This window comes from Plectropomus leopardus, chromosome 6 (assembly GCF_008729295.1).
Source record: "Plectropomus leopardus isolate mb chromosome 6, YSFRI_Pleo_2.0, whole genome shotgun sequence".
Taxonomy (NCBI): Eukaryota; Metazoa; Chordata; class Actinopteri; order Perciformes; family Serranidae; genus Plectropomus; species Plectropomus leopardus.
In genome coordinates, this window is record NC_056468.1 from 10,618,654 (window position 1) to 10,642,518 (window position 23,865).

The window sequence follows — 23,865 nt, forward strand, 5'->3', positions numbered from 1 at the left end:
ACAACTCCCTCATATATAACATGCTAATGTTTTTAGCATAAGCCTATAGCATTTAACTTTGCAGGAATTAGCTTAGCGGCTAGCGGACTTTTCCTCTACTTTTCCTCTCCTTCTTTTTCCTCTACCAGTTTACTACATTTATGCTCTCTCTTACTCACCGCTGGTGTAAGTCCCTGCACCTCCCGACAGCACAGCACAGATGACTTTCAGTTTTACATGCACTTTTTTTCAGTCAACTAAGCGAGAAGTCAGTGAGGTGACCCGGCAGGTACGTCGTGTTTCCTCAGTATGGCTTCTGTTGACTCGCAGTTTCTCTGAAAACAAAACATTTCCACACTTTATTCCCAAGTAAACAGCGTTATCCTCCTCATCTTTCTCTCGGCTGCTCCCCATCATCTGCCGGACGCTGTGTGACGGTGAAACAGACTTTCAAAATAAAGGCGCCACGAAAAGAGGATGATATGGGTCAATGTTTACACTTTGCATTGATGTTACATGATCGTTGCTCATTTAATCGATATATCGATGAAGATGGAGAGATGGATGGATCATTACACCCCTATAAAATATGCCTAATAGAAACACATCAATTTTGAAAAACTCCCATTTATCACAAAAAGTTTTTACATTCACATGAGTTGCTATTTCAGGAGATTTGAAAACGCCATATTTTGCAAAAGTGCAATGGAAACTGTTTTGCTTTTATAAGGAACAAGATGCTTTGGCTATACACTTGTCAGTAGGAACTGGCTCCTTCGCATAATGCTGCAGTCGCTACAAGAGGTGTTGTTGCATTGCATAACTCTTTAAAAGTTGAGAGGATCATCTGGAAATTTTGAATCCACAATTCCTCTGTGAAATTGGAGACTGTCACCTCCCAGTGTAAGGGGCTTGCCTCTTTATTATTGCTCGCATAACAAGCCTATGTCGCCTTTGATTAGAAATAATGACGGCTAGTGTGGTGGCTGCAATATGAATAAACCCTCTAATGTTTTGAACATCCATCACCATGCTTCTTGGAATGTTACCATGAAAAGAGAAATCGCATAACACCATGAGAAAAGTCCCAAAACATCACTCAATGGAAACACAGTCATCTTGCAATTGTTTTTTATTGACATTTCAATATTGCTTATTATTTGTGCAAATCTGTAATGGAAACCTGCCTAGGAACCCTTGCTACACCTTGCATTGAAATGCATTTTGGGTGTTGGGATTGCAATTGGATAGTGCTTGACCACATGAAAGTGTGAATAAACCAAAAACACACTGAGGACGTATTGTGATCCAATCGACCAAACCATGTCTGGAGGTGGTCAGGGACACATTGTTACAACACCGAACACAAGTTTAAATGCAAGTGCATTTTTTATCCACATACAAAAGCTATGTGAGCTTACCCACCATGCTGTACGGAAAGCAAATTCCACCAAGCTTGGTCATGTGGTCATTAATAAATGATTGATTAAAAAAACTAATCTATGGGGCGCATGATGGTCTTTCTCTCATCTGATGCCAACACTAATGCAGTGTCTCCCTCATCTTTAATGTATTCTTGTCAATCACTGTCTTCACAATCAGGTAGGCCTGTTTCATCCACATCGACCTTACTGTTGCCTTCAGGGATGGTTCAGGAGATAGAGTGGGTCTACCAATTGGAAGATCGGTAATTCAATCCCAGGCTTCTCCTGTCCACATGTCAGTCCTTAGGCAAGCGACTGAAACCCCAAATTGCAGTGGTGGGATGGGGGGCATTTGGACTGCGTGGTTCTTTAAACCGGACAGAACGATCTGATCTCAGTCGGATCTCAATATGGACATTGGGGACACATATTAATAACAGGTGTAAATGTATTCCAGTTAAATCATATCTAGATTAAATCTGGGTACAAGATGCATTTTAGTACAAGGTGTAAAGGGGGTCATTTAACTGTCGATTAAAAGCACATTTACATATTTGCCTATTTTCTGTTCTTTCAGGAAGCTTTGGTCAGTGCCTGGGTGCAGTTCAGTGATGGCAACCAGACGCCTCTCGACATTTATGACCCTGCTTTCTACCGAGTGACAGTGACATCTCTAGATCAAGGGGTAGTGTCAGTTAAGGGAACGCCTCCAGTTGTGCTTGCGGAGGGCGAAGGTGAGGGAGTCCTCGTCAGAGTAGAGATGTCCATCTGTGAGTCCTGCCAGAAATCCAAACGCAAAAGCACTGTGGCTGTGGGTAACGGAAGCCTCAAGGTCAAGTTTCAGGTGAACAGCCGGCGCCCAGACAGCAATACCAGCAGCGCAGATGCCAATGGCAGTGACTATGGGAATGATGGGGAAGAGATGGACGGCAAGAGAAAGCAGAGGAAACCATCTCAGGATCCTCCACTGCGCAGCTCCACCTCAGACAGAGAGGAGAGCGCAATGCAAAAGATCACAACCACGATTAAATCTACCGAGCGAACCTTCATCACCAGCGGCAGCCTCGGAGGAGTGGGTAAGACCAGCAATTCAGGAAACTCCGGCAGTCCTACCAGCATGGTGAACATCAGCATGATGAGTAGCCCCAGTGACAGCAGCAAAGCATATGGCTCAGACAATATGATCGCGGAGGATATGAGCAGTGTTGGTTTTACCAGCACTGTTAAGGCCCCTGGGAACCTGGTGAACTATAACAGTTTCCCCACCAGAGTGGACGTACCCGGGCAGGAGACAGCTGAAGTAGAGATCGGTGGTGAAGAAATGTTGGCCAACAGGCCGCTCACAGACCTAGAGATAGGCATGTACGCTCTGTTGGGCGTCTTTTGCTTGGCCATCCTGGTTTTTCTGGTTAATTGTATCTCGTATGTTGTCAAGTTCAGGCACAAGAAGCCTCCATCTCATGGCCAGGAGCCTACAGGGCACAGGCACGACTGGGTATGGCTTGGCACAGACGCCGAGCTGGTGATGAGCGTGCCTGGCAGTCCTGTCCAGCAAGACTCCCAGACTACAACCACGGTCATAGATATTGGGCCTGATAAGTCGGCCTCTCTGTCTAGAAGGCCCAGTTGCCTGGCCTCAGTCACAGACTCGCCCCTCAGCTGCGTGGGCTCCCTCAGGAGCAAACCTATGCACACCGAGTCCCTCCACTCACCCACCAGCAAGAGGAAGAGAGTCCAGTTCACCACCTTCTCCACTCTGGAGCGCCAGCACTCGCCACATCTCCCGCCCAGGGAGAATGGCCATGGCATCCATTGGGTTGGGAAGCAGGACAGTTGTGAGGAGGAACCCCAAGTGCCCATTGCAGAGCCTGGGGACCCGTTATAATACAGAACCCTATCAGACCTCACATGTACAGTAGATGTGGCTTTGATCACCTCAATGCCTTTGTTAACTCCAATAACTGTCTAGAATATGTGATTTTGGAATTGCCCCCCTTCACATTTCATTACCTATCAAAGGCCTTTTACATGTACATGTACTGTATAATATTGTTAATACTGGAGTGTGGATGCGGGTTAGATGGCTGAGCAGATGGACTTACACTATGTTTAAAGCCACCAAATGTTAATGCTGCATGTGGATATCTTCTTCTCTAAACTTTTGCACTCACATGCTGGTCTACAGAGTACAAAGACACACTGAAAAAGTATCAATAACAAATATATTGGTTACCAGTTATAATACAGACCTCAGTTTGAAAGATATGGGTTTCACCATAAACATGGCTGCGATCAAACATAATTCTATCAGAAATAGGTGTTTTCTATTAATGCAATGTCCAAGACCCTTTTCTTTGTAAGTTCAAGTTGATCTAATTTCATTTTTTTCATTAAAACACTAATCTTGAATATTGCCTTTCACTTGATTTTCTATGTTAAAGGTTTACTATGCAGAATTTACAAAACATGTATTGATGAACACAAAAGTAATCACTCTCAATCATCACTTATGACCCACTAGAGGTGTGTGGCGGTGTATTCCTCTGCAGAGATTCTGCCCTCTGCTTGGATTCTCTAACTTTCTTTGTTTTGGATGTTTATTTGCATGTACTGCCACAGCTTTCAGGTGAGGTTGGGGCTTTATGAAAAGGGAGCACCGAGGTGACAGACTGTAAGCAGCAGGCATTCAAGAGACAAAGCGCCAAAAAAAAAAGAGTAAATAGCGAGACAAAAGGCCAAATGAAAGTGAATCGGGGGTTCACTTTTACTTAATCTTACAAACAGCAACCAACAACCCTGCACAGTATACCTTTAAGCGCTTACAAGTTTTCTTATAAGGCATACAATCTCTGGTAACCTGGTTGGTTTCCCTAACAAGCCTATGCCCCAGCATGTTGCCAAATTCAACCTTTGTAAAGGCAAATTACATGAACCCTTTGCACCCCTCTGCCCTTTAAACAAATTGAGTTTTGCTAGGCCTTTGAATGTGTGCAACCCAATCACTGAACTTTATTAAAAATGAATGTGGCAGCATACAGACAGGAAGGAAGAGAAATATTGGAACAGTTATTAGCATGAGTAGATGAGCTGCAGTTGAGGAGAAATCACGATTTAATGTCACTTTCAGAATTTTGTTCAGCGTGATAAATGGATGTTTTTGTCTCAGAAGAGGGGATGATAATAGATTTTTAGATCACCGACCACTCAGGAGCAACCAGGGGAGTTATTTGCCTCTTTTATTAAGTAGAATGAATAAACAGAGAACCCATGCTGTTAATATATATATCTATATTTTTTTACTAAACCATAAATAACAGTGCATCCTTGCTTTCAAATACATACAAATTTATTAAAATTTTTCTTATAGGTCTTTGGCTCAAAGTGCTCTGCAGCATAATTTCAATCTGGCAGTGCAGACAAAACTATATAAATTTGTATCTTTGTAGCCTGATTTATTAAAAGACATCTGTGATAAATTATCCCTCTGCAAGTTGAATGCAGCTATGTAATGCCCTGCTCTCTGTCCCTTTAGTTCCTGAGAAAGTATACAGAGTGGGGTCGAACGCTGTGACCTTGTGCTCAGAGCAGAGTGTCCACCAGCCGCTGGTAGGTTTCTTTCTCCTGCTTCATGCCGTGATGCTCTTCCACGTAGAGTTTTCCATTCCTTACCACTCTCTCTCTCAGCTCATGATCTGACAACAGCCTCTGAGATTGATGCACAAATTCCTGGCAGGGATAAAGGCAAAAAACGAGTCTCATTTTGCTGCCAAATGCCACTTAAAGCTTGCCATTGAAGTTGCCTGAAGATATGTTTTTTTTAAAAGCATAAAAGATAATCCGAGGCACGAGAACAGAACTCAGATAAGAGCCTGTGCACTGATTAGTAAATACTTCAAAAAAATCTCTACATTGCCAAAGGATGGAGATATTTGTGGCTCCAGATCCAAATACGGCTGTCCAATAAACCTTTTCAGTGTATCCTAATAGCTGCCACCTCTCGTTTGCTTATGAAAAAAGGGGAAAACAAACAAAGTGACTGCTACAGTTAAACAATACAACCGCACCAGCTGTCACAGGGATGTGGGGAGGGCAAGATGAGGATAAAATTGAGATAATTAAGAAATGAATAATGGTGTCACTGCTGAGCACTGACTGAGATGTGTTGTATTCACATGGCATCCTGAATCCTAGTGCGCATCTGTTGCCCCAGCAGAGTCAAAGAAGCCAAAGAAATGAAGTTAAATTGCCTTAAAGTGTTTCTGCAACATGGCAGCCAACATTCACTGAAGTAGAGAGCCAATGGGCACACAGAGTTTTAGCCACTGCCAGTCAGCAGGCCAATTCACTTTACTTCATTCAAGTGATGTGATTATGTCTGGAGAGGCTCTTGGTAGGAAACGGCTCTTCTGTATGGCCATATGAGAGCTATAAATCCTCAGCAACAGGATTAAAGCTCAACTTATGAGCAGCGCGCTTATAATCACTTCACTCTTAGTGCAAATTATAGAGCCGTGCAGGAAGTGCCGTTTTTCTATTTAAAGCTTTTCAAGTGCTCGTGTGTTTGTTTCTTTTGACACATTTCTTGATACCTATACTCCTCGAGTAATTACTTTGAAGGCTTAAAGAAGCAGAAACACTGTCAATCCAAAAATAAGAGGGGATATTTAAAGCCTGCAAAAAAAAAAAAAGTTTGGAGTGTGATCCACTGTGGGAAAAGTTTTTGGCTAAAAGATGAGCACTTGCTGCCCGTCGGTCCTGGCGGAGGTCGTGGTTTATCCAACCCAAGTCTCCGCAAACCATCTGTGAGAGCTTCCTCCTGGCAGCTGAGCTGAGCACACGTGACCCCCCCCTGGAGAGGACTTATCTCTGCTGTTACGACAACATCACGCAAGAGCATGGTGTCTTCACAGCTCCACGCTCAAGCCTTCTGTCAACTTGCCCTAACCCAGGGGTGTCATACTAGTTTGAGATCATGGGCCACATAAAGCCCAGTATGATCTCAAGTGGGCTGGACCTGTAAAACCAGTGATGAATAACCTAAAAATAGCAAAAAGTGCAAATATTTCCTCTTCTTTTCGTGTAAATATGTACATTCTGAAAAGGACATGCTTTTGCAAAACAGAAGATGAACAGTGTGAGATGTCTTGCAAAAATAAGTGCAATTTCAACAGTATGTCTCAGTTTTTTCCACATTCAGTCAGTCTGCTACTCATGTGCATACATTTTAACTCCTGTGTATTAATTCTGACATCATCACACCACACTAAGGTGGAAGTTACTGAGGACGCACGATAAATTATTTGCTGCTTTACATACCATTTACAAATCAAAAGTTTATGCAGAGCCTTGGTTGTAGGGTTCCAGCGATACTGTTCTAAGATTATTAGTCTGATACAGAGTCTTTTATACTGAGGCTGAGAACATATTTTGCACAATGTTCAATAATATGACCTCAGTAAGTGTCCATTGTTAGAACAGAGTGCTGCACTCAGGTCACGGTGAAAAGCCTCTGAAGCAGCCTTTTACATCTGAAACCTGGACTGACATCACTCTCTTCTGCTGCTTGCAGATCCCTTTCACAAGTACTTAAACCTTTTAACCTTGAGAGGATTGGTGTGATTTCTTTTAAAAACATGGGATAAAAGGCAATGACAAACTTGGTGAGAAAAGTTTCGCAAATTGGAAAAAAAATAGTAGATTTAGAATATATATAGATATAAATATATATATATATAAATATATATATATATTTTAAAAGCTAAGTAAAAATGTCTAGAGAAAAAAGCTATGAAAAACTGTATAATTATCATAATAACATGTTTAAAATTATGGTTCAAATTTATTGTTAACATTTTCCAAAGTCATTTATGTATTGTTTTTTCTTTAATCTTTCCCTCTTTTTCTGTTTTTCTTCAGGTAACTTTCTTGTACTTCCAATTTCTTGCTCACTTTTCTTCTTTCGTTGCTCATTGCCGTCTTGCCATGCTTTTGAAAGAAATTAAGCCAAATTTCTCAGGTTTCAAAGGGTTAACTTGCTCCTGAAACATGCCACTTCATAGGCTTTTACAAGAGCATCAAAATTAATGTGCAAAGTCATGGACCCTTTGGTGGGCCGGTTCTTGCCTGCGGACCGTATGTTTGACGCCCCTGACTTATCGTAATCTCCTTTTGCAACAAACCTCATCATATATCAGACTGAAAAGCTCTCAGGGGAACTCTCCACTTTGCACTTTCATGCGTGCTGCAATGTGTTGCATCAGTGCATGGTAATGTGGTATCTTTGCTCTGTCCCCGAGGGCTGCACTTTTTGATCCTAATCTAAGCACCTGGAGAAACATCAGCTCCTTTTGTTATATTTTACCTGCTGAGATTAATGATTAGAATTTAAAGTACAAAGTTTGACAAAATGATTTAAAGTTCTTAAAACTGTGAGACCTTTTAAGATAAATCAACGCCAGATAAAAGGGGACATCGTCAGTCATCGGGAGACAGTGCTTCAGCACTACTTACAGTATTCGTAAGTTCTGTTCTGGTCGGTTAAGGTGACAGTTTATATGCAGTATATCCTCTCTGCAGTCCATCAACATAGTTAGTGTTAAAGCTTAATGGAGCTTAATGCATGTGGCGACCTGGTCAGTGTTTGTCACTGAATACCTGTGGAGATGAGTACAGCAGGCCAGTGATCTCATGCTGCACCACGGCTGCATTTCCTGGAATGTCCCTGGCCAACACCGGCACCCCAAGATCCATGGCCTGTTGTAGCAGAGAGATAAACACTCAAAATCTGCATAGATTGACGTCACAAAGGTTTCTCACTCGCCGAGTTATTTCTCCCATCATTATCATGGGGGAAAAAACACACCTAAGCACCTTGGAAGGTGTACAACTCAGCCATTCTGCTCTTCAGTGCCTTAGTTCACTTACAGAATTAACAATCTGTATCAGCTAATACCTTCAGCAGGTTGTTGAGTGAAACATGCTAACATACTAATCAGACTTTAAGCCTACTGTGGATTGTCTTAATCGACTGTGTTTAAAAGAGATTAAGTGGATTTGCAGGTTTTGCTCACTCAGGAATGGGAAGATTGGAGTCGAGCAATTAATTTGGGTAATTGTCCCTGAAGTGGTCAGATAACATTGTAGCTGAGCAAGAAACAGCGAGATAAGGACTCCTGTAAATATTCACAGTTTGGATTTTTCGAAGGCTTTGGATGGCATATTCTTAGTATATACTTTTATTAAGCAAATTTCATCACTAAAATATTATTCTGCATGACAAAGGATGAGTTTTAAAAAGATAAAATTGTGTTTAGCAGGGAGATGCTGTTGTTCAGATACCCATGAGCCCTGAAGATGTTTACCTCCAAAATGGCTGCTGACATGCCCTCTGAGACGGAGCTGTTAACCACGGCAAAGCATCTTTTCATGGCGGCATGAAGCTCCTGTTGGCTCCTCTCTTGGGCCAAGAAGACCCCTGCTGTTCTGCGGAAACAGTGGCAAAGCTTAGTTCTGCGTGACTCGGGGCTAACGGAGGCGTGAATGACGCTAAAGGGCAGTGACAGGCTAAGGGCCGGAAACACAGCTGCACTATGTGCGACATGCACGGAGAGTCCAGGTGGAGTCCTAACCAGAGAGGGCAGCTTCCTGCCGCAGAGAGCTTTGTTGTGGTGAAGGCCCTCGGCGATAAACGGAAAGATCAGCCAAGGCTTGAGAGTGGGAGGACAGATTCTAAAAAAAAAGAGGATCTTGGCACTCCCCTCAGATTTTCTTTCTCTTCATATTATGTCAAGATAAATATATTTGCTTGGATATTTTCTTGTGCCACATGGGATTAACAGAAGTAAAAGCAATCTTGAAATTTCTCAAAGGGGAGAAGCAATCCACGTTTCCTTTTGTATGACGTGTAACTGGTGCGGAAAAGAAAACGAGAACGAAGGCTTACCTCTTAACAACAGCTTCCACTTCAACGGTAAATACGGGATCGATCTAAAAGGGACAGAAACGTCACTAAGACAAGTGAAACCTGCGTGTTTTCATCAAGGATGACTTAATCTGAGGGATGAAATAAACAATGACAATTAATATTTTCTATCATGAGCAAATCATTCTCTGGAAATCCTGTATTTTCAGAGATTGGGGTCAGGGTGGGGTGGGTGGCCAATCTGATTAATTGCAATGTGGGATTTGCGTGCATTAGCCTGCCCACAGAAAAGTCAAAGCATAGCAATTTAGGTCAAAGATGCTGCCAAGCAAGCTGCTACTTTTTTTTCTCTCTCTCTCGCTTTCGTTTTACAGCTCATGGAATTTCCAAATGGAATCTGCTTTACGGCACGTGTGCATTAAAATCAAAGAATCTCAACTGAGAACATTTTATGTATCCTGGTGTAATCTGGGATTTAGTAGTCATTGTAAAACCAGCAGGGGATAGATCACGATAAAGGCTGTATTAGCAAAGACAAATGATTTTAAGCACCGTAGTGATTGTGTACTGTTCGTGACCAATCAGAAGGGGAAGGCAGACGCAACATCAGTGTTTAAGTTCTTACAAATGAATCCCGTTTGGAGTTGACATCAATGCTGTTTTTGCACTTGGCCACATATTTTCTAGTTTTTTAGCTGCAAATCTTTGATGCAAAGCCTGCTAACTTCCCAGAACCTAAAATTTTAGAAAGTGTACATCAAAAACACTATGCTGCACATTGTGGTGCTATGCAAAGCCCAGTTACAGGGGAGTGAGATGTGTCATTGCTGACAAACTGACCTGAATTTTCCTCTTAATGACAGATGCAGTGCAGCCAGAGCGCTTATTACTTGAATGAAGTGGCTGTGGATTTATAGTTCATCATGACAGCTTGGGCAAAACATGTCTCATCCTAACGTCTGTCTCTATATTTATATATTTTTCAGAATATATGGTTACTTCATTAAATCTACTCAGTAATGTTTATCCTTAACCAAAAATGAAATCCTAATGAGAAATTTGGTGGTCACGCATATACATGTTTATTATACTAATACTACTAATAATATATGGCTTTTCATTTCTCAGACAAACAAGCAAACAGGCTTTGAATGTGATTCAGGGGTGTCGAGATGAATCACGTCTGTGCTTCCTCTGAACCATTTCATCAAACAACAACAAAGCATAGCAGAGCAAGAGGAGGCAGTCAGACGGTGTATAAGCCCCTGGCCATGTCTAATTGAGTTGTTTTTTGTGAGCAAATCTAAAGCAGAACATACCTTTTGCCTGACACCACTGTTTGAAAGAAAGAACAGACACTAAAATACTGTACATTGGTGTCATATCAAAGCAAGTCAGGGGGAGTGAAGATGAAGACAAACATACAGACAAATCAATGAGTGGGAGATCGGAAATGAAATGGGGGGGGGCAGTTGGGGGAGCAGTGAGGCTGCTGCTGTTGGCTGGGATATAACGCTCACATAAAGGTGCAGTCAGTTAAAAAATAACTTTTAGAGCGTATGTACAAAGACTGTCTCGCTGATTGATTCATGAGTATACTACATCACGGCTGACTGTATGAGTTCAATTGCTTTTTTCCAATTATTTAATGACATTTTGCCTGTATTTGTACAGTTAATGACGCCAGGATTGATGCACAGAACAGAAGAATGATGGCATGAGACAGGTCTACAAACTGCTTTGGCTGTAATTTATACAAGCACAAGTCTCGATGTATATGCCCATCCTTGTTTATTAAAATTAGGTAGCTCTATAAGGGTCACTGGTCAAGTGCTAATCTGGAGCAGGCAATGCAACGGCACATTCAGCAGTCAGCCAGTTAGACACAAAACAAAACCACTGCTGACCCTCGCCCTGTTTGCAGAAGATTGCCTTTTCCTCCCAGCACTCCCAGTTAATTCCAGCTAAACAGCTAAAGCCAGTATCTCTGCTACATCCAATTAGAGGTCGCCTACATTCACAGGGGATGTTTCTGTCTCATGTCAACAGCACAGAGAGCCACGGCACAGAGGAAGAGACACACGGCAGGTATAGTGATGGTGTACTTACCTTTGGCCCAATAATGACCAACGCATTCTGCGGATTCTCACAATGCCACTCTGAAATGTGCAAAATGAAAATGATTTTGTAAACAAACAATGTTTGGGGAGAAAAATGAACAGCAGATGTGTAGCAGTTGTTTGCATTAGTATTCAGATCTTTTACTGAAGAACTAAGTTGTAAAAGTGCTGCATTCAAAATTCTACTCAAGTACAAGTGAAAAAGCATTAGCATTAAAATATACTTAAAGTACCAAATGTAAAAGAAACCATTATGCAGAATGGCCCTTTTTCAGATTCATTACAAGTTATAATACTGTGTAATATTTCGTGATGAATTCACGTTCATGTTGAAGCTGGTAAAGATAAGGGTCACTTTAAGTATTTCATACATTGCTGGTTGGCTTAATGTATAATTATAAATGAGAATTTCTAATTAATTTTTGTATTTGTAATCTGCAGCTAACTAACAGATTGAAGGTCCCGTTTGTAGGATTTAGGGGGATATATTGGGAGAAATGTGATATGATATAATAAGTATGTTTTCTGTAGTGTATAATCACCTGAAATAAAGAATCGTGTTTTTTTTACCTTCCTTTCAGATCTACATAGGAAGCAGGTCTTTGTGCATTTTGCACTGCAAAATTTCTATAGTAGCCGAGAATGGAAAAACCAAACACTGGCTCTAAACAGGGCTATTCATGTTTTCATGTTGGCCATCCTAGTCAGAAGCCCCTCTGTGCCGAACCGAAAAGCATTGGAAAAACATTGATATTTAAAGTGAAATTACTTCATCAAGTGTTTTACAACTTTGAATCACTATGTGTGTGTTTTGGGTTTTTTTTTTTTTTTTTTTTGAGACAACGCAAACTCTGGATGTTTCGGCTCCAGGTAAAAACCTCCACAATGTCTTAATGTTAGCTTAAAAAGGTGAGCACACACTCGCGGGTGCTGGGCTCGCAGCCAGTCTACCACGTGCCAACAGCATCAGAAAACACTGATTTGTAATGTAAAAGTGCTTTATTCAGTGTTTCAATAGTTTAAATCACCGTGTTCATTTGTTTTGGAGAGGAGGAGACCTCTGTGGATTATTTGGCCCCCAGTAAATGAACACTGAGGGAATCCTAACCAGGAGTTCATGCTTGGCTCATGGGAGAAATTTCAGCTAGTTGCAGTCCTCTCAAAACCGCAAATTCCTACACACTGCTCCTTTAAGTTGTTGTGTAAGTGTAATGGAGTAAAAAGTACATTATAGGCCTCCACAATGTACAGGAGTACAAGGACACAGTATCATAAAATAGAAACGGAGAGTGCAGTATGTGAGTAAATGTATTCAGTTACATTCCACTATTAGTTTGCATTTTTAAGCATGTGGATAGAAGTTAAATCTCTATAAATGCAATGTGCAAATCCACACATATACATGTAAGGAGTTGAGACATTAAAGCTATCCCATCTGAATGAAACATCAATACAATTCGACGCCCTCTACTGCTGTCTTATTACCATAACTGTATACTATAAAAGAGAACTGAATAAAGAACCCACTGATGTTGCTAATCAGTGGCGATTCTGTCAGCTAAATATGTTAGATCCATATATAAGATATCATGTAAAAATAAAAAGAAACACCATGAAGGCAAGACTCAACAAGATAACACAACAAAATGTCTTTGTAGGGCCAGCATGAGCTGTCAGGAGAATCTCATTGCACTTCACATAAATTTTTTAATTAGCTGAAACTCAACCGCTGAGATCTAACTTCATTCCTAATTGATGAGGACATTGCCATTGCCTCTACCACGAGCTACTACTGAAACGCAGTCACAGAGGCTTTGCAATGTGGGTGTTTACCTGACATTAGGGTTGAAAACATGCCAGCAAGAAACACTCCCCTCTCTTTGCTGTCCTGCTTGCAATATTACTTGTTTTATGTTTTAAATAACCAAAATAGATTGTAAATATAATGATTTGCATGGTATACCTGAAAAAATGTCCACCAGATAGAGGGGGTCTTTGACTCTTCTGAGGCCACAGACCAACAGGAAGACACGCAGCTCATCCACGTGCTCGGCGCTTACACCTGGAGAGAAGCCAGATACACAGAAAGACAGCACCACAATATCAAAACACTGCATAATGAACATCCCGTGTACATCGGCAGATAATGAAAGCAATACATCACCCAAGGTCATGAGGAAAATAAGACAGCAGTGACTAATGTGCTCGCACAATTCTCTGATCAGAGTTGTAACACTCAGCAGGGAAATAGACTGCTGAAAACGTTGGAAGGTTGCAGCCTAATCAGTGTGTAATACGGCATCATAACTACAGAGCCGCAGTGTTCGGGTGGCAATTTGCTCACTGAACAGCCCTAGATTAAAATTAGCTAACCCAACATCGTGCTAACGACATCAAACGTTTCGAGAACCTTGCTTTAATTGAGAGGCAGTGCCACTAAATCGCCTCTTTTCCCAGATCATCCAACTTTCAGGATCAATCCAGAGATTAGTCAGAAACTGGCAGGCGTACAACTCCGCTCACTGCCAACAACTACTGTTCTGTACCCAGCCGTCCAAAAGCAACAGATAAAAGTCTTGAACCCAACAGCACAGCCCTGCACTATCATGATGGTAACACATAAACTGGACTGTAAGTCTCTGACTTCTCACCAATTAGGAGAACCTGAACTTTAACTAGATGGCAACGGCACACTTCCTCTATAAAGTTTCTATAGTGGAGGTGGAATGGAATTACCTTCACAGCTGCTTAGTGGGTAGCAATCTCACAATGAAAATGCTGACATGCTGATGAGAAGCGTTTGTGGTATGGAGACAACACGCTCCATTTACAAAAATATAATCAAGGATCCTTTGTAAAAGGGACAAGTCACCTTTAATTCAAAAATATATTTGAGATATTTTTTCTCTTACCTTTTGTGCTATTTATCAATCTAGATTGTTTCGGTGTGAGTCGCTGAGTGCTGGACACTAACAAAAGTAATACTTTCTTCAGACTCATGCTCATACTGAGCGAAAGCAATCTTGCAATTCAAGCACATGCTGTTCTTTTTTCTCTCTGTCTGCTAAAATACTGATGTGGGCGTAATGTTTACCATGTTCTTTGCAAGTACTTGGTCAGTAACACAAGTTAAATTACATACTGACCCGATGATGGTGCTAAATATAAAATTGAGGGACAATCAAAGTCATTGAGATACATTATATAGGAACTATGAATGTCTGTACCACACGTTGTGTCACTTTGTCCAGTAGTAGTGGACTACAGGAAGCCACAGAGAGGGACATGCCCCCATCCCCATCAATGGGACTATGGTGCAAACGGTCGAAAGACAAAAGACCGCAACACAACTGCTCTTCTTCCACCTCTATTTTTATGTTTATCTTGTTAATTCTGTTTTAACTTTTTGTTATTTTGTGTTTTACGTCTATGTCTTGGAATCTATTTTTTACAGCTGGCTTCTTTCTTACACCTTTTGTACTAACATCACTGGAGGGAGCTTGAAAACTAGAATTTCACTGTCAATGACTGCTCCTGTAATTGCTGTGCACATGACAAAAACTTACATGTGAACTAGATGTTAATATATTTCACTGGATGAGTGAAAACCTGCTATTGGCACTAGAGGCAAGGTCAGGGGATCACCAGTGTCAGTAGGTTTTATCTCTAGAGACCATGAATATCTGTAAACATGTTATGGCAATTCATCTGGCAGTTGGTTGGAAAACCAAGTGGTTATAAACCTCATGTGAGAATATGTACAAAGCCATTAAAGCTGCTGTGCCCAGTGTTTGAAAAGGCAGTCCTGGTTTTATGCAAGCTTAAATGGGGTTGGTGTAAAGGTAACACTTTTAGGTCGAGGTCTACTGGATAAACTTTCATTTATACCAATACAAGCAGATGTATGAGAATATTTTCACATAAATTAGTAAGAGAAGTGTCAGAAAATAAATTTTAATCTCTGACCTTTTATGCTCCACAGTGAACCAAAAGGATAAATCATAAATGTTAAAATGGTACTGTGAGAAGTGTTGAGCCAAAATTTAAGTACAAACTAAGCCCATAATAAAATGTACTTCGAAAGTATCTGTGACAAACCAAGAAACAAACCATTTTGAATATAATACCACAAACAGACACAAGCAGATGCTTAAGGCGCAGTGACAGTCAAGTGAAATCCCCTGCTGCCAGATAAGTCCAGATCAGGAGGCTGAGGCAGCTCTTTTAATGCTATTAAAGAGCATCTTAAAATGACGGCGTGGAGTCTGGGCATTGACCCTGATCCTGGGAGCTGATTGTCAAAAACAGCTCTTCATCTGCAGAATGTATCGAACTCCTTTGCATTGATTCACACAGGATGTGAAGGCGCGTCAGCTGAGGGAAACAAACGTCACTACCTCAGTACAAGATGCAGGGAAATAATGGAGTACAGCTGGAATCATACCAAAGCACACGTGTCAAAATGAATTCAAAGTTATAATTTTTTAAAAATCCCTTTGGATCTAAGACGCAATTCATCTTTCCTTGGGGGAGAAAAACAAAATTGTAAAAATCATCTGTTGTGCCAGCAGCACTTTTCTCTCTCTCTTTTTGCAGTTCTGTGAGTTCTATGCAAAACACATTTTGTTGGTTTGCCTTTGATTTCAGAAGGGCATTTTGAATGATCCCCTAATGCTTTAATCAGTATGTGTGAGTGTGTGTGCACATGGATGTGGGAGCACATATCTATCCGAACAGCTCCTATTAATCTGTTGCGTGGCACAGCATGGTACACAGAACAGATACTGCAGGGACAAAATAAAGACAACGCCACTGAAAAAAAAGTTTGCTGAGAATCAAATTACACATACTAACAAAGCTACACCAGTGAGATACCATTAAAGGGATACTAACCTGCTTTGCAAACAGCTATGTATCATAACAATGTGGGTAATATGTGTAAATGAACCATGGTAAACTTCCCTCTGTCTTATCAGCACCCAGATATCCCTGCTAATCCATCAGCTCAAATGTGCCGGATGACATGATTTTTTGCTGGCTCTAGTGCTGGTGCGTGAACTACACATTGTACTTCCACATTTTTATATGCCCCACACCATAGAGGAAGAGAGGGACCCGATTATGTTGGTGAATTGCCTATTTCTCCCCTAAAATGTTTTCAGAAACATATTTTAATGCAATTCTCAAGTGTAATATGAGATTATTTGTTACCAGCAAGCTGCCATATTGTTTTCTGTGTCAAAATGACCAAGCTAACATTACGCCACCAGTAGGAGAGTTTACTGGTCTGGTGCAGCGCAGTGCATTCTGGTAGTTGTAAGTTTTCTACATCTTGCTCAGAATCAAATGACATAGCCATTTTTTCTGGTCTTGTAGCACCAGTTTCAAAAGAATTTGTGTCTTACTTCCTTCAGTCAGTATGAGGATTGATAATCAACCATTCTGCTGTAAATGTGGTGTTTTAAAGCAGCTCTGAGGCTCCAAACAGAAAACAGTTTGTGCCCACACTGCAGGTGTTTGCTTGCATCATATCTGAGAAGTCAAGATATCAGGACTGCACATACAGCCACATTTTGGTCATCCCAGACGACCAAGTGGATTATTTATGACTTGAAATATTATAAAACAGAACTTGACACTTGCCTTCTTTAATCAACCAACACAAACAACCAATACAGACCCAAACTACCAATACAGATCACAACAACTGAGTTTGAGTAATCGTGCCTGTGACTTAACACTTTGGGGTGAACGAAGTATTGAGAAATATGCATTTCAAATATCTCTAGTCAGAAAGAACATTGCATCTTTTTCCTTGAGCAGAAGTGATGTATTTTTAATGTCCACACATTTAACTTTTTTTTTCAATATGGAAACAACAGTTGGAAAACTCATGATTGTAATATGATGACAAAAGAACATAACGCCATTTTTAAACATGGCATGCCCCCTACGGCACAAACACTGTCCCCTGATCTCACACTATAAGATGATGACAGGCATTAAAGTTGACATCTAACCTTCCCTCATCCTTTCATTCCTAATAAATTGAACCAGTTCATACACTGAAAGCATCCTGTGTAATTTACTCAATAGTCATGCGATCCCTTGAGGATCAAGCAGCTGGACAAGGTAACAACAGACCCCCTGCTTGTTTCCTCTCATCCTTCAGTGATTCAAAGCATTGCTGCTCACTCAACAGTGCTGTTCTTCATGTAAGCCCCCCACCTCACGAGGCACACAGCAGGGGCCACAAACAAAATACAGTGTCTTTCATGGACTGACAGCTTCTGGATCCCAGTGCTGAAGTCTGTGCCTTTGGAGGGCACGTGACACCCGAAGGATAACACAGACGCACATACAGTACAGGCGTGTATCTTCAGTCAGGTGGGAGAGGCTGCTTTGCTTCTTTTATGTTCACTGGTGGAGTTCTTTTTACCGCCAGTGCAACAACGGGCCACACAGAATATGTTTATTTCCAACACTCACACCTCTACACACCTTCATTTAAGGGGCAGTTCACTCCCAAATCAAAAACACGTATTTTTCCTCTACATTATACAGCAATTAATCAATGTAGATGGTTTTGGTGAGAGTTAAGTGTTGGACATATCAGCCATAGAGAGGCCTGCCTCCTCTCCAATATAATGGAAAAAGAAGGCACTCGGCTTGTTGTGCTCAAAGAATCAAAATAAACATTTGAAAAACTCAATAGCAAAGTCTTTTTCCAGAAATCATGATCCGGTTACTCAAAATAATCTTGTTGTGAGGGATTTCATGTTGGAACTTTTTTTTCTTTTTACCAGATTTCACCCACCAGCTGTATCACTGTGCAATAGGAAACATGCATCTACTCATGGACAAGAAACAACAATGTTAACATTTAATGGCATTCTCTATGGCTGAGCTGCAATGCAATCTAACTCAGTGGTGTGAGGTGTGCTAGCAGTGCATACAGTTGGTGGATGCAGTTTGGTAGAGAGAAAATAGTTCCCACATGTAAAGACAAGGTCTGTCGATTATCTTGAGTAACCAGGTCATGATTTCCAGGAAGTGGGATTGCTGTTGAATTTTGCAGATAAGCACTGTTATTGTTGCAAAGGCACATTTGCAATTATGTCTTAAGTATAGACTGCGGGATCGGTTATTTATTTTGAAATGTAACTCTTTTCCTGGAGGTCGTCCTCATTACCTTCAATCTCAAGTAAAACCCAAGAGCATGTGTTGTCTTGTTAAAGCACTGTGGTGATAACACTGTGGCACAGAAGATATAGCAATTTTTTTCTTACTGATAATAAATATGTCTGATCCACATCCGCAATAAATGACTAGGACAAATGAACCCAATCACACAGTGCATATGCAGAAACTAGAACAGTGTTTGCAGCACTAAAAGCAACCATGAGTCACAATACAGTGCTTTCATCACATCACAGAGGAAAACCACAATGGTAGTGACTCCTATTTCAAGTATAACAAATGGAGAAGTGACTGCGGGCAATTAGTATTACTTGCACTGGTTGTGAAGCGTGGTGACAAATGGCCCTGGGCTGGAAAGCTATTAATCAATTGTTCCTTTCTGTAGTCAAGGGTGCTCTATATGAGCACTAACGTACCTGGGATGGACATCATCTTGCAATGTCCAATTTAAAGCCCAGGCTGTTTGTGGAAAGGATGCATAGGGTGTTTACAGAGCTATTCAAATGGGAATTGGAAGATTGGAGGTGAGAAGGGAATTCTGCTACAAGCTCTGATCTCCTTGATCACCACATTGATGCATTGACAATTTTACAGAGTAAATTTATGCTCCCTGACTACTGTTCAGGTTGGGAGTGTATGAATGTACACCCCATCGTGCTCCCAGTGGTGGCTCCACTGCGTTACACTACAGTCTATGACTGATAGTGGAGGTGAGAAGCATGCAGTCTACAATATGGCAGAGGGCTTTTATGTACAATAGTGTTTCAAATATGTGGCACATCTGTATATGGCGGGTGTCATAAAACCTATTTTATAAGGGAGCTTAAATTTCAGTGTGCAGGTACTTCTCCATTTTATTGCATCAAACAATATCCAGCACCTGTCTCACTAGGGGTTTGTGGATGCGAACACAACAATCCCTGCTTATAGTTTGACGCACAGCCTTAATAACTAGATGAGACATGACTGTCAGCTAAGTATATAGTACTTAGACCAAACTGACTCAGCTCCTGACCAAAATGTGGCTTGCCAGGAAGATGTCGAAGAGCACAAAATATTAAGCTAAAATACAGTAAATTCAAAATATGAAGAACACTGCTATGACGGTGTAACCACATAACAAAATGAACTACATGTGAGAAAAATTCGAGAAAAAGACATTTAAATTATAAATTAAGATGCCATAGTAATCTTACCTCCTCTAAGAAAAAAAACTTTGACATAAATGTTCTTATTTCCCTTTTTTTAAATTATTGTTTCTTTTATAACATATTTTATCTGGATACTTTCATCCAATACATATGGCAGAGAATAAAGTGACAGTGTTATTTCAACCAATCAGAAAGCCGCAAACAGAAGACAGTTCCGCCCACATACTCAGGTGTTTTGAGTAGCGGTTAGTGTGTCCACTCGCTTGTGCAGAGACACTGAGCAGTTAAGGAGATGCTGTCTTGAGTAAAGCAAATTAAATAAAAGAGCGAAGTAAACCAGGAGAAAAGACTGTGACAGAGTCTACTGAACATAACTTAACTGTCACTAAATCGGTCGCTTGTTTATGTAACTACATGTGAGTTAATTCAACTGGCTAAGCTAGCTGCCATTTACCTATTAGCTCGTTTGCGCTAGCTTAATGTGCTAAACCACCAGCCTCATGTGCCTTCCTTATAATACATCCATGATCTGCTCCCTTTGGTCTGGAAATGAGGACATTTCCGAGGGTTTCCACCTCTTTCCGCTTCTAGAAGCAAGGTTATAAATGTGATTCATAAACATGTACTTTAATGTAATTCAGTCAACAGTGAGAGCTAACTTCTATGGCGGTATTTGAACAGTAAAAGAAATCCATCGTTATATGTTTGTTTAGAAACCCCCTGGCCTTATTGGGCGCCGTCATATTTCCTCTCGGTCCTCATCCCACTCACGGAGATTGGTGAGCATGACTATTGCCTTTTGGTGAAGGATTTCACTATATTCTGCATTTGTTTAGTTAATGATTTTACTGCTTTGTATTATAGTGTATGTAGTGTATAGTTGGGTTGGGCACGAGATTTATTTTCAAGATGTATTCAGTGGATTGAAGTCATTTTATTTTTCACTGGTTAATGATTGTTGCTATGGCAGATAAATTGTGGTAGTCACAATTTGCACCATTATAGGGGATGTATACTAAAAATATGTATAAAATAGCATGTGCAGTAACATATTATTTTATTTAAAAAGTTGATTTTAATACATATTTCATGATTTGAATGGTGATGTCATTGTCAGTACAGATTTCATGTTGTTAAAAACAGGTTAAACAGACTGTAGATATATGATAACTAAAGATATTTCTCTGACCCTGTCTGTTGACAGGGTAGGTTGTTTATTTATTATCCATCGAAATAGATGGTGAGCCTTCCCACCTGGATCTAGAGAGAAAGACCAAGACACCCACTGGTCACTAGAAAGGTTCAGCTACTCTCTACAGTGTGCTCGGTCCAGTATCTGCAGACACCATCACACTCAGCCTGTGCTACAATCCCCTCTTCTTCAATCACCCCACACACACTTGCACATCTTCCCTGGACTCTGAATTTCCCACACTTATCTCTTTTTTGACTTCCCGGGAACTTAAGACTTTTACTTGCCCCCCCCTTTTTTTTATTTTAACTTTTTTCTTTGAACTTAGTTCAACACACTTACCTCCTCATTATCTGGAACTGTACATGGTTAGGGGTGTGTAAGACATCCTGCCTAAGTGAATGGTGTTTTTAATTCAAATTGATATTATGTTTTGTTTTATTCATTGTGAACTGTGAGCTAAATGAGGATAACTTGTATTTAAAGTGATACACAGAAATCACGTTAAAAGGGTGCATCCAAGATAGAACTACTATTGGCCAAGGTGGTATTTGATACCTGCAATTGTTGACATTTTTGTTATATTACCAATCTGGTTGTGTTGTGAGCTTTTCCATTTTTCTACTAAAGCCGGCATAAGTTTACATGTATTCCTGCCTCTGAGGGTCATTTGAACATTCCACTGTGCTGTTAGCCGAACCTACTGGTCCAGCCAAACATCTTATTGAGTTAGGTGTCACAAAACGGTCAGTGCACAAACCGGTATAATAATAATAAAAAATTACAATTACAGACTCAGAGAGTTGTCTGCCCTCGCGTAATAATCCAAGTACAGTTACAGTTTATATCTATACCAGTCCAAATTCGTATGAGAGTTGACAATGCTTCAGATATCTGTTGCTTAAAGGAAGCTACAAATTCTAAAACGTGGATACTTCACACACATCTTTAATCCACTAGAAGAGAAGATCTATATAATCAGCACAGATTCAAGTTGGACACCCAAGATTAGTGTAACTTATTCAGTAACTGACCGAATGCCTTCTGTTCCTGAGTTATAACGTTGAATAATGGCCAGAATTGGGGTTTTGCAGAACATTATGATGTCACAGTGAAGTTGACCTTTGACCCTTTGGATATTAAATGTCAGCACTTCATTAACATACCCTATTAGACATTTGTATGACACTTTGCTTAAATTAGTAAAAATTAATTTTTGATTTATGGCCAAAAACATGTTTTGTGAGGTCAAGTGACCTTGACCTTTGACCATATTTTGAAAAAATACTCTCAAGGCATTCTTGAGCTATCATGTTCATGAAATGAGACGGCAGACGGACAACCTGAAATCATAATACCGCCGTCCACAGCCGTCACTGGCACAGAGGCATAAAAACATATTTATTTGCTTAAAGTAGATGACGCATGGACCTCCCTTTGATTGGGAAATATTTTCTACTGAAGGCAAAAAAACAGTAACAGTACCTGAGCTCCTCAAGAATTCAGTCCAGCAGAATTTCTTGCTCACTTCTGTCTGAATACCTTTCAAATAACACAGACAAATAAAAGGTACATTGTTCTCGTTAAAGCTTTGACTTTACAGTGATAACATCAATTAACAAAATAATGTCAATGTGGATTTTAATTTACAGAATACTTAAAATTAATTACCCATGTCGTGTTACCTTGAATTAGTTAAGAAAACTTTTCTTGCAAACACATGCATTTTTGCAAAAAATGCATGTGTTTGGGAAGTACTGAGCATATGACTAGATAAATAAGACTTGGATTGTGTTAGAGTTGTGTGAGAGTTTATACACAGGCGGTTTGATATAATATTGCTGTTGTTAAACGTGGTCCCATATTAATCAATGAATCAATTTGTTTGCAGCTTTCCAAGGTAGCATGCAAGAAAAAAAGTTCTTTTTCATGAATTCAAGGTAACAAAGGGTGGCTAACGGATATGTAAATGGTCATTTTGTGGGTGAAGTATTCCTTTAAAGTAATAAGTAGGTTTAAAAGTTTCAGTATTGGCTCTTAAACTTTATGTGACACACTCAAAAACAGACACATCAATCACATCCAACGTTCTTTGTAATCGTTAGTCATATTTGACACATACTGTTTGCATAAAAGATTTATATTTATTTCTCCTGCATGTAAAACAAACAAAACAGATTTAATGTATTTAAAAACAAAACTTTTGCAATCCATGTCACAGTGATCGCTATCTGATGACATGCATAAAAAATAAGCTTTCATTGGTCAGGGATCAGCCATGCAGCTGTTTCAGGGCTCTCTAATCTATGAAGAGACACTATTTGCCAAACAAGACTACTGGTGGGAAACATCATGGAAGAGTGATTTGGGCTGTCCTACATGGCATGGTGGCCTATGGCAAGAGCAAATACAACTCTGTTCTGCAGACAGCATGATAATGGAAGAAAAAATGTCAAAGCTGATTAATGCAACACTTCAATGGCGAGTCAGGGATGCACAGCATCCGAGGATATTCATCCTGCAGAGCTTACCTTGGGGCTGGACATAGATCTTACTGCTCTGGGACAGCTTCAGAGAAAAACACATTGGAAAATTCTGGTTAAAGCACATACTAAAACATAAATACATAAGTGTTCTAAATTGATCAGTAATTACTGGCAGTGTTTGTTTGTACAAATTACATTTGATTATTACTAACTGTGCTTTGGTCTCTTTTAGTGAGACAATGGACGCAGCCAATTAACGCTTGTTGTGCTCCAAACATATTTAATCAAAATCCAAACTTTAAAAAGAGAGTCAGGGAAAGCAGTTGCTAAGATAATGGGGGTGCTACAAAATAAATCAGAAGGGATGGAAAGGAAATTGACTGGATGTTATC

At 40.3% G+C, this 23,865-nt stretch overlaps 2 protein-coding genes across 3 annotated transcripts in view; one reads left to right on the forward strand and one right to left on the reverse strand.

Annotated features, from left to right (window-relative positions):
• LOC121944237 (transmembrane protein 132D) overlaps positions 1 to 3,819 on the forward strand; it is a 37,020-nt gene extending 33,201 nt beyond the window's left edge. Inside the window, exon 9 of the mRNA XM_042487968.1 lies at positions 1,981 to 3,819. Coding sequence (XP_042343902.1) covers positions 1,981 to 3,288 — 1,308 coding nt within the window. The 3' untranslated portion in view covers positions 3,289 to 3,819. The remainder of the gene's footprint in view (positions 1 to 1,980) is intronic.
• glt1d1 (glycosyltransferase 1 domain containing 1) overlaps positions 1 to 23,865 on the reverse strand; it is a 29,657-nt gene that overhangs the window by 716 nt on the left and 5,076 nt on the right. Inside the window, exons 5-12 of one of the 2 annotated variants that reach the window (XR_006105900.1) lie at positions 23,519 to 23,555; positions 22,473 to 22,529; positions 13,408 to 13,506; positions 11,434 to 11,483; positions 9,346 to 9,389; positions 8,765 to 8,885; positions 8,058 to 8,156; positions 159 to 314 (exon numbers count right to left, since the gene is read on the reverse strand). Coding sequence is in view for 1 of the 2 variants with exons in the window: in XM_042487969.1 (XP_042343903.1) it covers positions 4,983 to 5,129; positions 8,058 to 8,156; positions 8,765 to 8,885; positions 9,346 to 9,389; positions 11,434 to 11,483; positions 13,408 to 13,506; positions 22,473 to 22,529; positions 23,519 to 23,555 (654 nt within the window). In the remaining variant the exon portion in view is untranslated. Of the gene's footprint in view, positions 1 to 158; positions 315 to 4,731; positions 5,130 to 8,057; positions 8,157 to 8,764; positions 8,886 to 9,345; positions 9,390 to 11,433; positions 11,484 to 13,407; positions 13,507 to 22,472; positions 22,530 to 23,518; positions 23,556 to 23,865 lie in introns of those variants that run through there. The other variant, XM_042487969.1, reaches the window with a different exon arrangement.